Here is a 21,078-nt window from a genome sequence, read left to right as displayed (position 1 = left end):
CCTTCTTCGGGATTGGAATGAAAACACCTTTTCCAGTCCTGCAGCCACCACTGTTTAATGACATAGTTCTTTCCAAAAGGTCAAAAATAGTTTTTCTTCTTTTTATTGCTTTAATACTTTAGGTTCAGGAAATCTTAAATATGTTTAAATTTTAATGAGAAGAAGTCATATTAAACTTTTAAAATTGTCTTTCTTAAAACTAGAGGCTTTAGGGACTTCCCTGGTGGTTCTGTGGCTAAGACTCTGCTCTCCCAATGCAGAGGGCTCAGATTTGATCCCTGGTCAGGGAACTAGATCCCATATGCTAAAGGCTTTATACTCTTGGATAAGAGGGAGGGTATGGGGAGGAAGGAGAGAGGAGGGTTCAGGATGGGGAACATAGGTATACCGGTGGCAGATTCATTTAGATATTTGGCAAAACTAATACGATAATGTAAAGTTTAAAAATAAAATAAAATTTAAAAAAAGAAAAAAAAAGAATAAAATAAAAGGAAAAATAACAATAAAAATAAAAATTACTATGTATATCACAACAGCTGTTAGACTCTCAGATTAGAAAGAGACTATAAAGTTTATTTAGGGTGAAGACATAAAATTCAATAATCCAATGTCAGATTTTTCTGGCATTTTAGATATAGAAAACATTGTAAAGATATGACATCTATATCTTAAAATTTTAAGATTGCATTTATTAAAATAATAAGCCTAGGTATATAATAAGTCTTCATTATACAATGAACTTTAGCTTAATATTAATAAGCATCCTGAAACCTCTTTTTATATCTTGAGCCAAAATTTAAGAACAACAAGCTTTACTCAAGTCTGAGATCAGGAAATGATTTAAGAGGAAATGTATAAGCACTGTGCAGTGACTTTATAAGGAGAAAATAGCATCAAACCAACATAAATGTTTCTCTCACAATTTAACTTCTCCTAAGGAAAAGTGACTTGTTTTCATATATAACATGAAAAAACAAAGCATTAGAAATTTTAGGACAGAAATCTATGAATGAATATGAGTTCAGTTCAGCTCAGTTCAGTCACTCAGTCGTGTCTGACTTTTTGTGACCCCATGAATTGCAGCACGCCAGGCCTCCCTGTCCATCACCAACTCCCAGAATTTACTTAAATTCATGTCCATCGAGTCGGTGATGCCATCCAGCCATCCTCTGTCGTCCTCTTCTCCTCCTGCCCTCAATCCCTCCTAGCATCAGAGTCTTTTCCAATGAGTCAACTCTTCTCATGAGGTGGCCAAAGCATTGGAGTTTCAGCTTTAGCATCAGTCCTTCCAGTGAACACCCAGGGCTGATCTCCTTTAGAATGGACTGGTTGGATCTCCTTGAAGTCCAAGGGACTCTCAAGAGTCTTTTCCAACACCACAGTTCAAAAGCATCAATTCTGTGGCGCTCAGCTTTCTTCACAGTCCAACTCACATCCATACATGACCACTGGAAAAACCATAGCCTTGTCTAGACAGACCTTTGTTGGCAAAGTAATGCCTCTGCTTTTTAATATGCTGTCTAGGTTGGTCATAACTTTCCTTCCAAGGAGTAAGCGTCTTTTAATTTCATGGCTGTGATCACCATCTGCAGTGATGAACTCTAAAAAAATAATTTTTGAGGCTAGTTTCTAACTCTGTTCTTTTAAGACTTATTCTCAAAGTATTTTCAAATTCTTCAGAAAAGGCTCAAGTTCCTATAATAATCATTTGCTAATGTACCTAGGTTATGTAAAAAAAGACTACCTTGACAGTAATTAGCTTTTTTACTTTGCCTAGATCTTGTCAAATTCTATGTATGCCCTGTTTCATTTTATGTCTATGGTCTCACCATGCTCTAAAACTGAAAGTAAAATAAATTATATTTTCCCCTATCTCCTCTACTATTTCATCCATCACAACTTGAGTGACTTGAAAATAAAATATACTAGATCATTTCCCAATAACATTTCCCAAGCTATGAAATTCTTAATAAGGTGTAAAACTTTCTGCCCTAAGTACATTATTTAACTTGTAGAAAGTTAACATAAGGATCTGAATTTATCCAAAACTTCCTGGAAACCTATCTGGAGCCATTTTGCAAGGCTGTCTCTAATGTCTTGACTTTTACACTTTATTCATGTCATTATCAGCCTGATACCAGACCAGAAATATCAGTTTCTTAAAGGGGCATTCTTAATCTAATTGGCAACTTACAGTTCTGACTCTATTCTCCTTAGTTAAATGAGAGTCAATAATATGCTCATTCTTGATTTAAAGATGCATCATTCAGGCAATTTTGTGACTTTTCTGTTCAGTGTGTTAATGTCTGAAATAATTCTGTTATTCTTGTCACATATGCCTAAGCCTGAATTTCTAAAATATATGCTGGAAAATACCATATTCTGGGGTTGTAATTTGCAAACTTGTGAAAAGAAGACAAATACTATAGCAATTTTTCTATTAAATATTTTAAATATTTATTACTGCTATTAAATATAATAAAAATAATAATAATAAAAGGAATTGATGCAAAAAAAGCTAAGTAAAGCACTTTTGAAAAAAAATGAAAAATAAATATTTAAAGGAAAACATGAAAATTCTGATGAAAATAACCATGTTACAAAGGAAAATATTATAGATAACATAGAATACACATAATTTTAATGGATTTACATTCATAAACTTGTCTGTATATTCTTTTGGGTGTCTGATGTATACAAAAACATCTTCTGGAAATAATATCAAATATGTTTTTTCTTATCTAACTCAAATGGCTTTTTTTTTTTTTTTTTTAAATTTTCTTACATTATACTGGAAAGGCCCTATAGGAAAATGTTGAATAGAAGTAGTACTAGTAGATTTTGTTGTTAATTTCAAGGTCAAAATGATTCAAAAAAATCTGATATTTGCTGTATGAGTGAATGAAGTGGTTTATATCATTAAAAGTTTTCCTTTAAGTGCAACTTACTTTTGATTCATTACCAACCATATATTTCATACTTTTTTTTTTTTTTTATTCATTTCTCTTTCACATACTTTTCTATATTTGGTTGTTAGTATTTTCTTACAATTTATGTAAATATCTTTAAGAGAGACAATGGCCATTAATTTTCCTTCCCTGTATCATCCTTCCCAGGTTTTGTATAAGTGTTATATTTGCCTCATTAAAATACCTGGAAGACATGATCTCTTTTTCCATTCTCTAGTGACAGTCTTTTTATTTTAGTTTAAATATTTTCTACTTATGTTTTCAAATCACTGCTATATTAAAGAATATTAATATTAATGATAATTATTTTCGCATCTACTAAACACCTAGCTGTGATCCATCAATCTAAAGATATCTGTAGTACCTGGTGGTCTGTTTCTAATGTTTGTTTTTATCCCTGTAACTTCTTTATAAGTTTGCTACTTTTCTTTAATGTCAAGTGCTGTATGCACATACACAAGAAATAAAAGAATCTAAATAAGGTTATCTCTTTCTAGTGAGAATTTATTTTGACTGTTTGTTGGCATTTACATTAGAAAATCAACTTAATTCAATTGGAGATTTCATTGATTCAAATCTAAGTTTCAGCCTTTGTATTATCTTGTCTATTTCCAGTTTCTCTGACTTCTACTAGGATATAGTTCTTCAGAAGTTCAGTTGAAAGTCCATTAATTTGCCAGAGTTCCCTGTTTTTGTATGCCCTTAAATTCAAATTATTATCTTTCAAGCTCTGTTTAACTTCTAAACATACTATAAGTATTTTTTACTCACCTAGCACATTTCAGTTAAGTTCAGTTCAGTTCAGTCACTCAGTCGTGTCCGACTCTTTGCAACCCCATGAATCGCAGCACACCAGGCCTCCCTGTCCATCACCAACTCCCGGAGTTTACTCAAACTCATGTCCATCGAGTCGATGATGCCATCCAGCCATTTCATCTTCTGTCGTCCCCTTCTCCTCCTGCCCCCAATCCCTCCCAGCATCAGAGTCTTTTCCAATGAGTCAACTCTGCATGAGATGGCCAAAGTACTGGAGTTTCAGCTTTAGCATCAGTCCTTCCAGTGAACACCCAGGGCTGATCTCCTTTAGAGAGGACTGGTTGGATCTCCTCGCAGTCTAAGGGACTCTCAAGAGTCTTCTCCAGCACCACAGTTCAAAAGCATCAATTCTTCAGTGCTCAGCTTTCATTATAGTCTAACTCTCACATCCATACATGACCACTGGAAAAACCATAGCCTTGATGAGCACATTTAGGAATCAGCAAATAACCACTAAGGGAAAACTGGCACACAATAGTGGCCATACCTGAACTTTCCTGCCCTATGGTCCCACATGGCCCTCCAGTTCTGACTACTTTTGAGGAAAATATCCATTCTTCCACCAAGCCACGTAGTACCAGCAGAAGTTCTGCTTAGTTCCCAAGTTATTAGCTTTTTAGGTTCTCAGACTCCTACTTGATGTTGTTTATAGTTGGTAGAAACCTTAAAGAGGAAAGAAAATATTGTGTGCAATTTTGAGCTGACTTTCATGAGTTTACCTTTATTCTAGGATCTTATTCTTTCAGATCCTAGCTGCCTTATTCCAGCTGCCTGGAATATAAGTATATTCCAGTAGTTACTTTGATATTTTATGCAACTTTTTTCTGGTGTTCCTGGTGAGGGGTTTAGTTAGCAACAAGTTATTGCATTGTAATTGGAAGTATAATACTCCATGTAACTTTCTATCTTGAAATATGTCATTTTTTTCCTTATTAATGTTATGCATCTAATAGAGTTTCATTTTTTAATTTTTTAAGAATTTATTATCAGAGCACATACTTGAGTCTGCTGGTCTTATCATGCATGTATATTGAGAGTGTTCTATATATAACATATGTATCTTAATGTCTTTATTGTGAAATAGCCTATAATATTATTAGATATAAAAGCCAAAAATAAGTATCATGGATTTTATGAAATCCTAAAACTTAATGAAGCACAAGCTGGAATCAAGATTACTGGAAGAATTATCAATAACCTCAGATATGAAGAAGACACCACCCTTATGGCAGAAAGTGAAGAAAAACTAAAGAGCCACTTGAAGAAAGTGAAAGTGGAGAGTGAAAAATTTGGCTTAAAGCTCAACATTCAGAAAACGAAGATCATGGCATCCGGTCCTATCACTTCATGGAAAATGGATGGGGATACAGTGGAAACAGTGGCTGACTTTATTTTTGGGGGCTCCAAAATCACTGCAGACGGTGCCATCAGTCATGAAATTAAAAGACACTTACTCCTTGGAAGGAAAGTTATGAACAAACTATACAGCATATTAAAAAGCAGAGACATTACTTTGCTAACAAAGGTCTATCTAGTCAAGGCTATGGTTTTTCCAGCAGTCATGTACAGATGTGAGATTTGAACTATAAAGAAAGCTGAACCTGAAGAACTGATGCTGTTGGAGAAGACTCTTGAGAGTCCCTTGGACTGCAAGGAGATCCAACCAGTCCATCCTAAAGGAGATCAGTCCTGGGTGTTCATTTATAGGACTGATGTTGAAGTTGAAACTCCAATACTTTGGCTACTTGATGCAAAGAGTTGACTCATTGGAAAAGACCCTGATGCTGGGAAAGATTGAGGCCAAAGGAGAAGGGGATGGCAGAGCATGAGGTGGTTGGATGGCATTACGGACTCAATGGACATGTGTTTGGGTAAACTCCGGGAGTTGGTGATGGACAGGAAGGCCTGGCGTGCTTGTGGTCCATGGGGTCGCAAAGAGTCAGACATGACTGAGCGACTGAACAGAGTTTTTTACATAATTATATATTTATGTTTTTGTTTAATAAATTGGGTACAGAATATGAGTCAACAATCTACTGTCAAATTTTTGTCAGTCTTTTTCCAAATGACATTATATAATTTCTTGCAGTAAAAATCACCTACTTATATAAAACATTTACTAAAACCTCACAAGAATAGTAATTTAGAAACATATAATTAAATGGCCAAACTCAATGTCAAATTGATTAAATTAACATTTAACTAGTAATTCATTTTAGGGAGGTTATGTTTGTAATTTACCATTTCTCACTGTTTTCAAGTTTATTAGCTCCTAATAAATACAGATAACCTATCTTTTAAATTTCTTTAAAGTGAGAAAAATTTACAATTCACTTATTGCTTCTTAAAACAAATCATTTAACCCCAAATGGATTTTCTGACATATTAATAATAATGGACATTGGGAGAGAAGCTTAAATTTAAAACTAAACTTTGTATGTAGTTCTGAACAATTGGTGGCACTTTATAAACCCCATCTTTTTGTGCTTTTTGTGTGTGGTTTGCAGACTGTCAGAAACTAGCCATTTGCTGACACCTCAAAGTGATATGGACTCTGGTAGCTCTGAAGAATTCTATCAGGCTGTGCACCATGCTGAGCAAACATTCAGAAAAATGGAAAGTTATTTGAAGCAACAGCAACTCTGTGATGTTATCCTGATTGTTGGGAACCGAAAAATACCTGCACATAGGTATAGTAATCTGTCTTTATCTGAAATATGAAGTCATATGTTTATAATGATGGTCTAGTATATAGATTTCAAAATACTCTACAAGTAGAGAAGTAAGCATCCATGTTTTTAAGGACGTTTGGATAATTTTCTTGGTGAGAGTTATAATGCCATGTTAAGTCATCTTTTTAAGAAGTAAAGCAAATATAAATAGTTCAGAAATAAAGCTTCTAATAAGGTTGAAAAATACCCCATTTTATTGACTCATTACTGAGTCATACTAATTGGGAATCAATTTTGACTTAGGAGTATGTACCTAAGCTCTGAAATGTGCTTTATATTTATATTTGACTTAGGAGTATGTACCTAAGCTCTGAAATATGAGATATGCTTTTCTGTCAAAATTGAAAGAAAGTCATATTATTTTTGGTATACACTGTCTATTTCAACTAGGAAATTAACTGTGATATCACAGGAAATTCATAGTGATACCTTTATTTTAAATGTATTAAAATTTCCTTAATTTGTGACATACTTATACTATTTCTAAGGCCCAATATATTCAAAGGTTAATGCATTTTTAAATATTCCTTAGTATTTATTTATAAATAATAATTCTAAGTTACATGAACTAGATATCTGATTATTTGTGTCCTATTTATATGCTATTAGTTTATTTCTGAAAAGTCATTAAATTTGATGTTGAATTTTTCCTCAATTTTTCTATTTATTTTTTGAAATTTTTATGAGAAAAGAATTTTAATATTAATTTTTGATACTGATTATTTTAAGTAGTTGAATATATGGACAAATCGCCTTAGGCTACCTTGACATATGCCATTTAATACCATTAATACCGATGAATAAATAGAAAACAATAAACTATGTAAAATAAATATTTACAATGTGCCTCTCTTTCCCATATTTTTAAACTTATATTGCATTATCTAGATAATATATATGCACCTAAGTGCAAACTATTAAAAGAATTCCAAAATATAAGGCTATATTTCTATTATCATAAGAATGTTAAATCATGGACATTGCATTTAAACCAATACACTAAAAATGCATAGGAAAGAACATTTGACATTAAATAATTAATCTAGATCTTATGGGGTTCAGTTCATCAATTAACTATGACAGCAATTCTAATAATACAATAGTGATAGTCACTAAATCATGTCCAATTCTTTGTGACCCCAACGACTGAAGCTTGCCAGGCTCCTCTGTCCATGGATTTCTCCAGGCAAGAACACTGGAGTGGGTTGCCATTTCCTTCTCCAATAATACAATATTCACACTTATTTTGCAAGCACTTCTATGAAATTGCATTATCATTACCAATAGAACAATTGTATTATCATTATTATTGAGACAGTGTTGCAATATGTGTGACAAATATGTAGATTATTCTAACCTATCATCTAAATAGCAACTAGATAAAAATTCTGTTAACAAGTAATTTTAATTTCATAATGTAGCTAAGTTTATTTTAATTACCCACTGGTTTAATATATATATATATATATGTATTTGTTCAAGAAGACAGAGGGAATCACCTCAAAAGTATGTAAACAGATTAAATTCTCATTAATTTTTAAAAACAGAGCTTTATATAATTTTAATAATCTTATTTTATAGACTTTTATTGGTACTAATTTAGTATTTCTCATTTGAAGCAATTTTAACCAGTATATTGGGCAATCCCCCATATTAATTATATCTATTTTTTTCCATATTATTCTTCTTATATAGACTGTTAATATTATTTTCTAAATAATTTGGTAAATTATGCATTTATTTTATAACAAATATGACTAAAACATAAGTTTGTTTATTGGTTTAGATTACTGGAAAATATATCTTAGCAATGCATTATTTATATGAACAATATTCTAAACATTTACATATTTTATGTATTTAGCAGATATGAAATTTGATATATTATTGTCAGTTATCTACATTTTTCTTAATATAAGAAAAATTTACCCTATTCACTAAATTTATTTAAATTAGGATTTATATTTTCTCACTCTGTGGTTTAAAACTTTAGTACTATGCTTTCAGTAAGTAGATATCTAAGTTAAACATATATTAACAAATATGTGGGAAAATGTTTATGGGAAGCTTGAAAAAGGCAAGCACTGTTTTTAATAATTGCAAGTATATTACACCTCCATGTTTATACTTTTATAAAACAAAATGACTATAATCAATGCAAAATTAGATCTTTGCTTTAAAAAAATAATAATCTTAGTAGTAGTAATAAATGAATGGATTTTTAAGTTATACTGTTATATTTTGATTAACACAATTGAATATTGTCTTTGGACAAAATATGTATAATGTCTCAATCATTAGCAGTGAATAATATGGGACTAATAAGGTAAGTTCAAATAATAGAAAAAGAAACAATTTGCATTAAGATCTCCTATTCTGCCTGATAAGATTGCAAGTTAAATGTCATAGTCATTCACAAAGATATGTGTTTTCTTTCATATTAATTGTCTTGTCATTTGAAACTTTCAAATCAATTCCCATTTAAGTTAACAGATTATGACCATTACTGACTTCCCATAAAATCTTTAGCTTATGTGATGGCTATATTGTATATATATATTTAACCTGATGTAAGTTGCAACTATTTATTAATGAAATGCCATGTCTTTATAGGTGTATTTAGATTATTGTTAGGCATATTTTTAAGTAGATTAGCTCTGAAAGGCTAACAGTACTTAAGATAACTATTAATATATTTTCAGAATTAAAAATAATTAAAATCTTGATTTTATCTGTGGTTTAATTTCTCAAAGAAATTCTAAAATACAGACTTCTTGTAAATGGTCTTGCTTAATTGTTTAGCAACTACCAAAACAAAACATTTGAAGGTAAAACTCTGAATTTTAAATATAGGAATTTTTCTTAGGTAGGCTGCCTATAATTAGGGATGTCAGATGCTGAAAATTAGACTGGCAAGATCAATATTAATAATTTAGACAGTCAAATTTTCAAAAGTAAAAGAATTAAGAAGTTTTCATGGCTTACTCTCTCATGATATACAAGTATATAATGAAATATGGTTAAGCTTTTGAAAGTTTTTTTCTCCCTTTAGCCATCATTAAGAATAAGTGCCTTAGACATAAGTAAATGAAAAAATCTTAAACAGCTAACTTCCTGTGAGTTGGAAATAATGGCACTTTTAATTTTTTGTGCATAGAAAAAGTGTGGAAGAATCTAAAACACAGTCAACAATCTTTGTTCTTGGGAAGTAAGGCTCCTAGGCACGATAAAGGAGGCACTGGAATTATTTCTAATATATAAACATGTATATGCTTTGAACGTCTTAGTATGAACATTTCTGCTGCTGCTGCTAAGTCGCTTCAGTCGTTGTCTGACTCTGTGCGACCCCATAGACTGAAGACCACCAGGCTCCCCCGTCCCTGGGATTCTCCAGGCAAGAACACTGGAGTGGGTTGCCATTTCCTTCTCCAATGAACATTTCAAGATCAAATAAATTCTTAAGTGAAAAATAAAATGATATATGATAGAGAAGAAAGGATCTTGCTCTATAGACCAAAATATTGGGTATCTCAGGAAGCAATATATTCTATTTTCATTTTCCTGCAGGGACTTCCCTGGTGGCTCAGACGGTAAAGAATCTGCCAAAATGTGGAAGACCCAGGTTCGATCCCTGGGTTGGGAAGATACCCTGGAGAAGGGAGTGGCAACCCACTCCAGTATTTTTGCCTGGAGAAGTCCATGGACAGAAGAGCCTAACAGCTACAGCCCATGGGGTTGCAAAGAGTAGGACACAACTTAGTGACTAGCACTTTGACAGTGTATTTATTTATTTCAAGAATATATTTATTACTCTAATGTTCTTTACTGAGCACTAGTATTATGGAAATAGTTGAGGCTAAAAGGGGGAATTGCTATATTTAGAAACATGTTTAATTTCATAAGTAACTTAGATATTAATACTCAAGAGTAGGCAAAGAGTAATGGTTATCTCTACTGATGGAAAGTTAGTTTATAGATATTCTTTGATGGGAGCAGAATAAATTATAATAGTCCTGTACAAACTTCAGAAGAAAAAAAAGAAAGATCCCAGTGCCTGCTGGCTTTGGTAACTCTAGACAACTCCCATTGCACTAGGCTCTGGAAGTGCTCCTGTGGACACAGGATGCCTATGAGGCCCCCTCAACCCAGACTGGGTTCCTTGAACCCAGGCTTCTGGTTGGCCCAACCAGGCCAACTACCAGAGATCCAGGCTTTTATCCTTCCCAATGTTGGGCCATCCACTTGTGCCACCAGGTTCCAGTGCCAGGCTTGCCCCTGTGGATCGAAAATTTAAGTTGGCTCCCGTGGATCCAGGCTTCCCTTGCAGTTCAGCTGGTAAAGAATTCTCCTGCAATTCAGGGAGACCTGAGTTTGATCCCTGGGTTGGGAAGATCCCCTGGAAAAGGGAAAGGCCATGCACTCCAGTTTTCTGGCCTGGAGAATTCCATGGACTGTATAGTCCACAGGGATGTGAAGAGTTGGATACTACTGAGCGACTCTCATTTTCACTTGCGCTTGGATCCAGGCTGTCTGCTGTCTCTGCAATAGAAACTTGCTCTGGCAGAACAAACCTTCAGACTGGTCTGAAAGTTCTCATCTTACAAGCAGAATCTGGTGGTTCCAAGTTCAAGGCTTACTCTACTGCCACGCCAGCCACAAGAATAATCCAGTACTGCAATATGCTGGTGTATTAATCACTCTGTTATTATATATGTATATATATATATATATACATTAGAAGACAAAAGTGTTCAAAATAACTATAGCTACAATAATTAGTTAATAAACACACAGCGTAACAACAGGTGAATTGTGACACCAAAACAAAAAAGTGGGAGTAAAAGGTCAGAGTATTCTTATGAAAATGAAATTATCAGCATACAATAGACTTAGTTTTATAGGATATTTTATGCAAATTTCATGATAATCATAAAGAAAACTTACAACAGATACACAAAGTAAAAAAGAAAGGAATCAAAACATAACACTAGAAAATCATCAGTCCCCAAGTAAAGATAGCAAAAAAGGAAGGAAGAAACAAGGAATCAGCAAAACAGTCAGAAAACAATACAATGACATTATAAATCCTTCAGTTCAATTCAGTTCAGTTGCTCAGTCACATCTGACTCTTTGCGACCCCATGAATCACAGCACTCCAGGCCTCACTGTCCATCACCAGCTCCTGGAGTTGACCCAAATCCATGTCCATAGAGTCAGTGATGCCGTCCAGCCATCTCATCCTCTGTCGTCCCCTTCTCCTGCCCCCAATCCCTCCCAGCATCAGGGTCTTTTCCAATAAGTGAACTCTTCGCATGAGGTGGCTGATGTACTGGAGTTTCAGCTTCAGCCTCAGTCCTTCCAGTGAACACCCAGGTCTGATCTCCTTTAGAATGGACTGGTTGGATCTCCTTGCAGTCCAAGGGACTCTCAAGAGTCTTCTCCAGCACTACAGTTCAAAAGCATCAATTCTTTGACACTCATCTTTCTTTACAGTCCAACTCTCATATCCATACATGACCACTGGAAAAACCATAGCCTTGACTAGATGGACTGTTGGCAAAGTAATGTCTCTGCTTTTCAATATGCAATCTAGGTTGGTCATAACTTTCCTTCCAAGAAGTAAGCATCTTTTTTTTTTTTTTAATTAAATTTAATTTAATGCCTGAAATCACCATATGCAGTGATTTTGGAGCCCCAAAAAATAAAGTCTGACACTGTTTCCACTGTTCACCCATCGATTTCCCATGAAGTGATGGGATCAGATGCCATGATCTTAGTATTCCGAATGTTGAGCTTTAAGCCAACTTTTTCACTCTCCTCTCACTTTCATCAAGAGGCTTTTTAGTTCCTCTTCACTTTCTGCCATAAGGGTGGTGTCATCTGCATATCTGAAGTTATTGATATTTCTCCCAGCAATCTTGATTCCAGCTTGTGCTTCTTCCAGCCCAATGTTTCTCATGATGTACTCTGCATATAAGTTAAATAAGCAGGGTGACAATATACAACCTTGACAAACTCCTTTTCCTATTTAGAACCAGTCTGTTGTTCCATGTCCAGTTCTAACTGTTGCTTCCTAAACTGCATTTAGGTTTCTCAATAGGCAGATCAGGTGGTCTGGTATTCCCATCTCTTTCAGAATTTTCCACAGTTTATTGTGATCCACACTGTCAAAATATTGGCATAGTCAATAAAGCAGAAATAGATGTTTTTCTGGAACACTCTTGCTTTTTTCATGATCCAGAGGATGTTGGCAATTTGATCTCTGATTCCTCTGCCTTTTCTAAAACCAGCTTGAACATCTGGATTTCATGTATTACTGAAGCCTGGCTTGGAGTATTTTGAGCATTACTTTACTAGCGTGTGAGATGAGTGCATTGTGCGCTAGTTTGGGCATTTTTTGGCATTGCCTTTCTTTGGGATTGGAATGAAAACTGATCTTTTCCACTCCTGTGGCCACCACTGAGTTTTCCAAATTTACTGGCATATTGAGTGCAGCACTTTCACAGCATCATCTTTCAGGATTTGAAATAGCTCAACTGGAATTCCATCACCTCCACTAGCTTTGTTCATAGTGATGTTTTCTAAGGCCCACTTGACTTCACATTCCAGGATATCTGGCTCTAGGTGAGTGATCACACCATTGTGATTATCTTGGTTGTGAAGATCTTTTTTGTACAGTTCTTCTGTGTATTCTTACCACCTCTTCTTAATATCTTCTGCTTCTGTTAGATCCATACAATTTCTGTCCTTTTTTGAGCCCATCTTTGCATGAAATGTTCCCTTGGTATCTCTAATTTTCTTGAGGATATCTCTAGTCTTTCCCATTCTGTTGTTTTCCTCTATTTCTTTGTATTGATTGCTGAGGAAGGCTTTCTTATCTCTCCTTGCTATTCTTTGGAACTCTGCATTCAGATGCTTATATCTTTCCTTTACTCTTTTGCTTTTAGCTTCTCTTCTTTTCACAGCTATTTCTAAGGCCTCCCCAGAGAGCCATTCTGCTTTTTTTGCATTTATTTTCCATGGTGATGATCTTGATCCCTATCTCCTGTACAATGTCATGAACCTCATTCCATAGTTCATCAGGCACTCTATCTATCAGATCTAGGCCCTTAAATCTATTTCTCACTTCCACTGTGTAGTCATAAAGGATTTGATTTAGGTCATACCTGAATGGTATAGTGGTTTCCCCTACTTTCTTCAATTTAAGTCTGATTTTGGCAATAAGGCGTTCATGATCTGAGCCACTGTCAGCTCCCGGTCTTGTTTTTGCTGACTCTATAGAGCGTCTCTATCTTTGGCTGCAAAGAATTTAATCAATCTGTTTTCAGTGTTGACCATCTGGTGATGTCCATGTGTAGAGTCTTCTTTTGTGTTGTTGGAAGAGTCTGTTTGCTATGACCAGTGCATTTTCTTGGCAAAACTCTATTAGTCTTTGCTCTGCTTCATTCTGTACTCCAAGGCCAATTTTGCCTGTTACTCCAGGTATTACTTGACATCTTACTTTTGAATTTCCATCCCCTATAATGAACAGGACATCTTTTTCAGGTGTTATCAGTAATTATTCTAAATATAGTTGGATTAAACTCTTTAATACAAAGGCATAGAGTGCCTGAATGACTTAAAAACTAAGACCCAATTATATTCTGTCTACAAGAGACTCAGCTTTAAGAACACACATAGTCTAAAAGTAAATGGATAGAAAAAGTTTTTCCAAGCAAACAAATGTAAAAAGATCACAGTAGCTATGGTTATTTCATACAGAATAGACTTTAAGCCAAAAATCGTAACAAGAGACAAAGATGGTCACTATATAGTGATAGAAGTGTCAATTCATCAATAGAATATGACAGTTATAAAAGTATTATGGTAATCCTTTCACAGTATGTATATGTATCACATTCACACATTATATAACAACAGTGGGCTTCATAGGTAGCTCAGCCGGTAAAGAAATCACCTACAATGCAGGAGAATCTTGTTTGACTCCTAGGTTGGGAAGATTCTCTGCAGAAGGGATAGGCTACCCACTCCAGTGTTCTTGAGCTTGCCTGGTAACTCAGATGTTAAAGAATCTGCCTCCAATGGAAGAGACCTGGGTTCGATCCCTGGGTAAGGAAGATTTCCTGGAGGAGGGCATGGCAACCCAGTCAAGTATTTTTGCCTGGAGAATTCTCATGGACTGAGAAGCCTGGTGGGCTGCAGTCCATGTGGTCACAAAGAGTCGAACACGACTGAGAGACTAAGCACAGCACAGCACATATCAACAATATCTCAACAAAACTAAGCTAAGGGAGGTAAGAGAAGCTGAAAACTTGTTTTTTTCCCCATTGTTTAGATATCATTTAAATATCCTCTTTATTCTTACTGTGAATATACAGCAACCAGTGAAGCATCTTTCCTTGTTTTAATTAAAACAGATGTTTATCAAACATATTATAGCATTGCTCTGTGCCCTGCTGGTGATGCAAAAGAATTATAAAACATGCTCATTTTCCTTGTGAAGCTTCCAACTATCTTGAAGAGGAAAGAGTAACCCATAGGACAATGTACTTGTGTTTGTAAATAACTACAACTGAAATATATGGCTTTGATTCCAAATACAAGAGACAATAAAAGAAATGAGTACTATATGAGAGTATTATAAAAGTTTTTTTAGGAGAAATTGAGATCAGCCTAATGAAAGAGAACAAATATGCTATTTTAGATAGAATAGTATGGAAAATAGAGAAGTAAATAATTTGCAGTTTTGAAAATTACAATGTATCAGCTTAGCTAACGTGGAGCAATATAGAAAGCAAGCTATAAAATTAAGGCAAATGTTATTATGATAAACCTTGATATCTGGTAGAGAGGTTTGCATTGGAATTATGTGTACAATTAAAGTTCACATAGGTTGTTGAATAGGGGAGTAACATAGTCAAATCAATGCTGTGCTTAGTCACTCAATTGTGTCTGATTCTTTGAGACCCCATGGGCTATAGTCCACCAGGCTTCTCTGTCCCTGGGGATTTTCCAGGCAAAAAGACTGGAGTGGGTTGGCATGCCCTCCTCCAGAGGATCTTCTCCACCCAGGGATCAAACCCAGGCCTCCCACATTGCAAGTAGATTCTTTACCAACTGAACCCCAGGGAAGCCCAAGAATACTGGTATGGGTAACCTATCTCTTCATCAGAGGATCTTCCCCACCCAGGAATCGAACTGGGGTCTCCTGCATTGCAGGTGGATTGTTTACCAGCTGAGCTAATCAAGTCAATAATAATAATAATAGCTTCCCTGGGGCTTCTGATGGTTAAAAACCTACCTTCAATGTGGGAGTCTCAGATTTGATCCCTAGGTAGGGAAGATACCCTGGCAAAGGAAATGGCAATCCACTCCAGTATTCTTGCCTGGAAAATCCCATAGACAGAGGAGCCTGGTGGGCTACATGGAGTTGCAAAGAGTCAGACATTACTGAGAAACTAACACTTTCACTTTCAATAATACTAGTTAACACTCACTCTATTGGTTATCTGCCAAACCCTATTTGAAGTGCACCTCATATACTAACCCACTTTGTCCTGAAAAGGAAGAAAATTATTTTTCCAATTTTTCTCTCATAGAATAGAAAATGGAGAAATTAAGAATTCAACCAAATTATGCATTTCATAGGTGGTGGAAATATATTCAAACCCAGGCTGTCTGGCTATAGAAGTAATGCTTTAATGACTACAGTAGTCTGTTTAGCATAATTTACAAAGACAGTCTGAAAAATGGCACAGGTTTAGAAAATGTACAAAAGATGGGCAGAGCAAAAACTAACTACTGCCCCAGGAAGCTGTTATACTTAATTCAGGCATGAAATGAGGACTATGTAAACACTAAAAAATGGATGAATTGAGAAACGCTTTGAACAGTGTCATTAGTCAGGATATTTGGATGCAGAGTAGAGACTGGAATTCAGGTGTGCACAGTTTATTTATAAAGTATTTTCAGAAGAAGAGCAGGATAGGCAGAAGGAGCAAATCCAGGATGTGGTCTTAGCAGGTCCGTCATTTCATCTTTAACTCCTAGTCATACCCTGAGGAAAAGGGACAGCCTTCACACCTTGGTTCTATTAGTCATCATTGTTGGACCCACTCACAGGCTGAGAGTTGGGAAGGCTGTAGAATTCTGGAGATGAGGTAAGAGTAGCCTGAGCACATGGAGTGAGGCAACCTCTGTTAGACCAAGTGCAATTGGTCTACACAGAAAAGACAACTGGAAGCAGTTAGGTGTCAATATCACTGGTGCTGGAAACATAGGTGTACCTCATAAAAGGGGTCTGGGCACAAGAACCATACAGTCCAATTCAAGAGGAAAGATGGGTCTTGTGTCATATTTTACAGGCAATAAAGCCAGAGGACATAAGTGATGACTTCGTAATATTGTGAAAATTCAATATATTGGTAATACACCAAGTAGAATTAGGGAAGTAAAAATAAAAGAGCCCTCCCAGGGAATACTCTGAGTTTAGTAGAGGGCATACAAGAATGCTACTGGGATATCTAGTGAGCAGTTTCTACAGGCATTCTAGATAAGATGCTAGATTAAAACCACAATAAATGTTATAATTAAGACCATGCTCAAACATGGTTCTGAAACAGTGAGTGTTAAGGCCAAAATTTAGAGACCCAAGAAAAAAACCTGGAGGCAGTGAAAGGGTCAAGAAGTAAGAGTAAGAAAAGTCAAATAATTTGAGGAAAACAAGACTAAGGAAGTCTGCACTGCCTTAGCTAAAATGGGATTTAGAGAAGGCGTGGGAAGTCCACAGTGTCAAACTCCACAATAACCTGGAGTAGGACTTAGACAGGTTTAATAGCTTTGTAAGGAAATAAATTTGTAGTGACCTCAATAAGAGACTTTTCCAGTGTGACTGCAGGCATTCACTTATTTATGCAGTTTTTGCTCCTGCTTCTCTTGCATTAATAGAAGCTATATACTCACCTATGAAGATATTACTTTCTGTTATGCATTGCGTTCCTCTTTTAACATCTAATTCAAATTTTATGTGTCACTAAATCTAAATGCAGTATAAAGTTTTCTGTACTTCTCTTACTGAGTTAGCAGTATTTTGTATTTTATAGCTGATGGAGATGATTTCATATCATTATTTAAGATAAAATTCTGTAGGTTTTTAAATATTTTCCTCTATATGGATGTTGCCTGGTTGCAAATAAAGCCCTTATATACTTAAACTGGTTAACTGGCTAACTTTATGTCAGTATATTTCTTATGCTCCAGAAAAAAAAAAAAATATATATATATATATATACACACACATATACCTGTGGTTTATGATAGTTTACTTTGGTATTCAGTTATATTTAGTTCTTTTGATAAAACTGATTAACACTGATTTATCTAATCAATGTATAACAAATATTTAAAGCTATCTGTATCTTAATTATTTTGTCACCTATGGGAATATAAAGAGTTGACATGTTTAGGTACTAACTGTCCATTTAAATATGTAGCAAACTTATAACTTTAAATATTTCTAACATGTTACCAATTAGGCTATTAATATTAATAGTTAAAATAATGAATCACATCCCTAAATTCATGAAGTATATACTGAAGGTTTTTTCCAGTTGAAAAAAGTCATAAACTTATGAATCATAAGCACTATAAATCATAAAGTTATACTGATACCACTAATTTCAATCCACTTTAAACAGAAAAGAGTTTCAGGAATAATTTAGACAACTGATTAAAACACACATCTTAACTACAATTCAGTTTTCAAAAATTTTTTTTTTTTTTACAATTCTCTATTCATTTAGAATCAGAACATATTGTCAAATATGTTACTCATTCATCTTAAAATATATTCCTACTTAGGATTTTAAAGTATACAAAAATCTTAACAAACATTAAAACAACAATAAATCATCAGAAAATTGAAATAGCTGCATATTTTTAAAGCTATCAAAAAGTTATGGCAAAAAAATAAAAATTAAAAAGAACTAAAAACTAAAATCATATTCTCTTCTTAGCTTCTACTTTTTTTTAATGGTTTGCATTGACCACAATGTCCAATTTACAAGTGAGACTTAAGGACACATGGGAGAAAGCTTGGAGAATGTAAATCTGCAGTCAAGAGCAGAATCAGTCAACTCAACCTGGAAAAAGGCCTTTAGAGCAAGTACGAAAGATAATTTAAAATATCTATACTGCTGCTGCTGCTGCTGAGTTGCTTCAGTCATGTCCGACTCTGTGCGACCCCATAGACGGCAGCCCACCAGTCTTCCCCCGTCCCTGGGATTCTCCAGGCAAGAACACTGGCGTGGGTTGCCATTTCCTTCTCCAATGCATGAAAGTGAAAAGTGAAAGTGAAGTCGCTCAGTCGTGTCCGACTCTTCGCGACCCCATGGACTGCAGCCTACCAGACTCCCCCGTTCATGGGTTTTCCAAGCAAGAGTACTTGGAGTGAGGTGCCATTGCCTTCTCGGTTTTTACTGCTGCTGCTGCTGCTAAGTCACTTCAGTCATGTCCGACTCTGTGCGACCCCATAGATGGCAGCCCACCAGGCTCCCCTGTCCCTGGGATTCTCCAGGCAAGAACACTGCAGTGGGTTGCCATTTCCAATACATGAGACTGAAAAGTGAAAGTGAAGTCGCTCAATCATGTCTGACTCTTAGCGACCCCATGGACTGCAACCTACCAGGAACCTCTGTCCATGGGATTTTCCAGGCAAGAGTACTGGAGTGGGGTGCCTTGCCTTTTCTGAAAATATCTAGAGAAAAAGATGAATATCATAATGCAAGTTGATATTAACAGAGATTTGGGGAAAAAAAATGTTGATTCACTAGAAGTCGTCTGCAATAAAACACAAAGCAAAAGAAAAATTGAGTGTAAACTGAGCTCACTCAACAACATGTAAGGTACTCTCAATTATTGGAACATACATAGATTTAAAGTCCAAAAAAGAGTTAGAAGACGAATTGGGTGAAAAAATGAGGTACAATTAACAGATAATTTTCTAAATTTGATGAAAAAGATCCATCCACCTCTCCAGGAAGCTCAGAAAATGGTAAGAAGAATAAAAAAGTAACCACATCTATATAACTTAAGCCATAATAGGCTAAATCTAACTCCTAAAATAAACTGAGAAAAACTAAAACAATTAGAGATAAAGGACATAGTAAAACAGGGAAACAATTATAAGAATGAAAAATCATTTCTATTAGAAACAATAGAGACTTGATCATAATAGAATATTAGTTTTCTAGCTCAAAAAAGTTTTTCTCTCAATCTAGAATTCTATATCAAGTGAAATAACTTTATATTCTCAATGCAGCTGAATCAAGATATTTTTATATAAATGAAAACTGACAGAATTTATTATCATCAGACATTCTTTACAAGAAATACTAAAGAAGCTTCTTTCACTTGAAGGGTATTGATACCCTTCAGTATCTTTATACTTCTTTAGAACAAAATTGAGTCATTTTTACTTTCACACATATATTCTTTGGGCTTCCCTGATAGGTCAGTTAGTAAAGAATCCACCTACAGTGCAGGAGACCCCAATTTGATTTTGGAGTTGGGAAGATTAACCGGAGAAGGGACAAGCTACCCACTCCAGTATTCTTGGGCTTCCCTCGTGGCTCAGCTGATAAAGAACCCACCTGCAATGCGGGAGACCTGGGTCCGATCCCTGGGTTGGGAAGATCCCCTGGAGAAGGGAGAGGCTACCCACCCCAGTATTCTGGCCTCGTGAATTCCAAGAATTGTACAGTCCATGGGGTCACAAAGAGTCGGACACAACTGAGTGACTTCACTCTCACTTTCATATATTCTTTAAAATGATTCTTGACTGAGCAAGAAGAAAGTAAGGAGTTTATGCTGTTGTGAGGTTCTTGCAATGTTTATGAAGCATTGTGAAAGTGAAGTCGCTCAGTCGTGTCTGACTCTTAGCGACCCCGTGGACTACAGCCCACCAGGCCCTCCGTCCATGGGATTTTCCAGGCAAGAGTACTGGAGTGGGGTGCCATTGCCTTCTCCGTTAACAGCGGCTAGGCATATTATATTTACTTGGAACTGGTATACTTGGTGACAGCCTTAGTGCCCTCGGACATGGTGTGCTTGGCCAGCAATGAAGCATTAGGTTGGTACAAAAGGAAATGCGGGGAATGCTAAATCAATATAACTAGGCTTAAACACATCTTTATTAATCAAAATAAGAACCATTACAATCAACGCATTTTTGCCAATAAGAGAAATTTGTTTATTCCTGTAGAGTAAAAATCCATGTTTCAGGATTCCACAAACTCTTGGAAAGTATTTTCTGCCCCCTGCTGGTTGTGGAAGAATTTTACCTGCAAAAAGTTGTCCAGATGCTTGCAGAAATGGTAGTTGATTGGTGAGAGGGGTCAGATGAATATGGCTGATGAGGCAAAACTTCATAGCTCAATTTCTTCAACTTTAAAGCTTGGTTGTGTGACATGCGGTCAGGCATTGTTAAGGAGATGAATCGGGCCCTTTCTGTTAACCCATGCCAACTGTAGGCATTACAGTTTTCAGTGCACCTCATCGATTTG

At 35.5% G+C, this 21,078-nt stretch overlaps 1 protein-coding gene across 1 annotated transcript in view; it reads left to right on the top strand.

Moving 5' to 3' along the window:
• KLHL1 (kelch like family member 1) overlaps nucleotides 1-21,078 on the top strand; it is a 541,880-nt gene that overhangs the window by 200,828 nt on the left and 319,974 nt on the right. The window contains exon 2 of the mRNA XM_086328513.1: nucleotides 6,293-6,475. Within this exon, the coding sequence (XP_086184639.1) occupies nucleotides 6,293-6,475 (183 nt within the window). The remainder of the gene's footprint in view (nucleotides 1-6,292; nucleotides 6,476-21,078) is intronic.

This window comes from Bos grunniens, chromosome 12, assembly GCF_055505025.1.
Source record: "Bos grunniens cultivar Pamir isolate PY7600 chromosome 12, Bosgru_T2T1.0, whole genome shotgun sequence".
Lineage (NCBI taxonomy): Eukaryota > Metazoa > Chordata > Mammalia > Artiodactyla > Bovidae > Bos > Bos grunniens.
The sequence above is the reverse complement of the archived record's forward strand: the minus strand, read 5'-3'. Positions and strand labels throughout refer to the sequence as shown.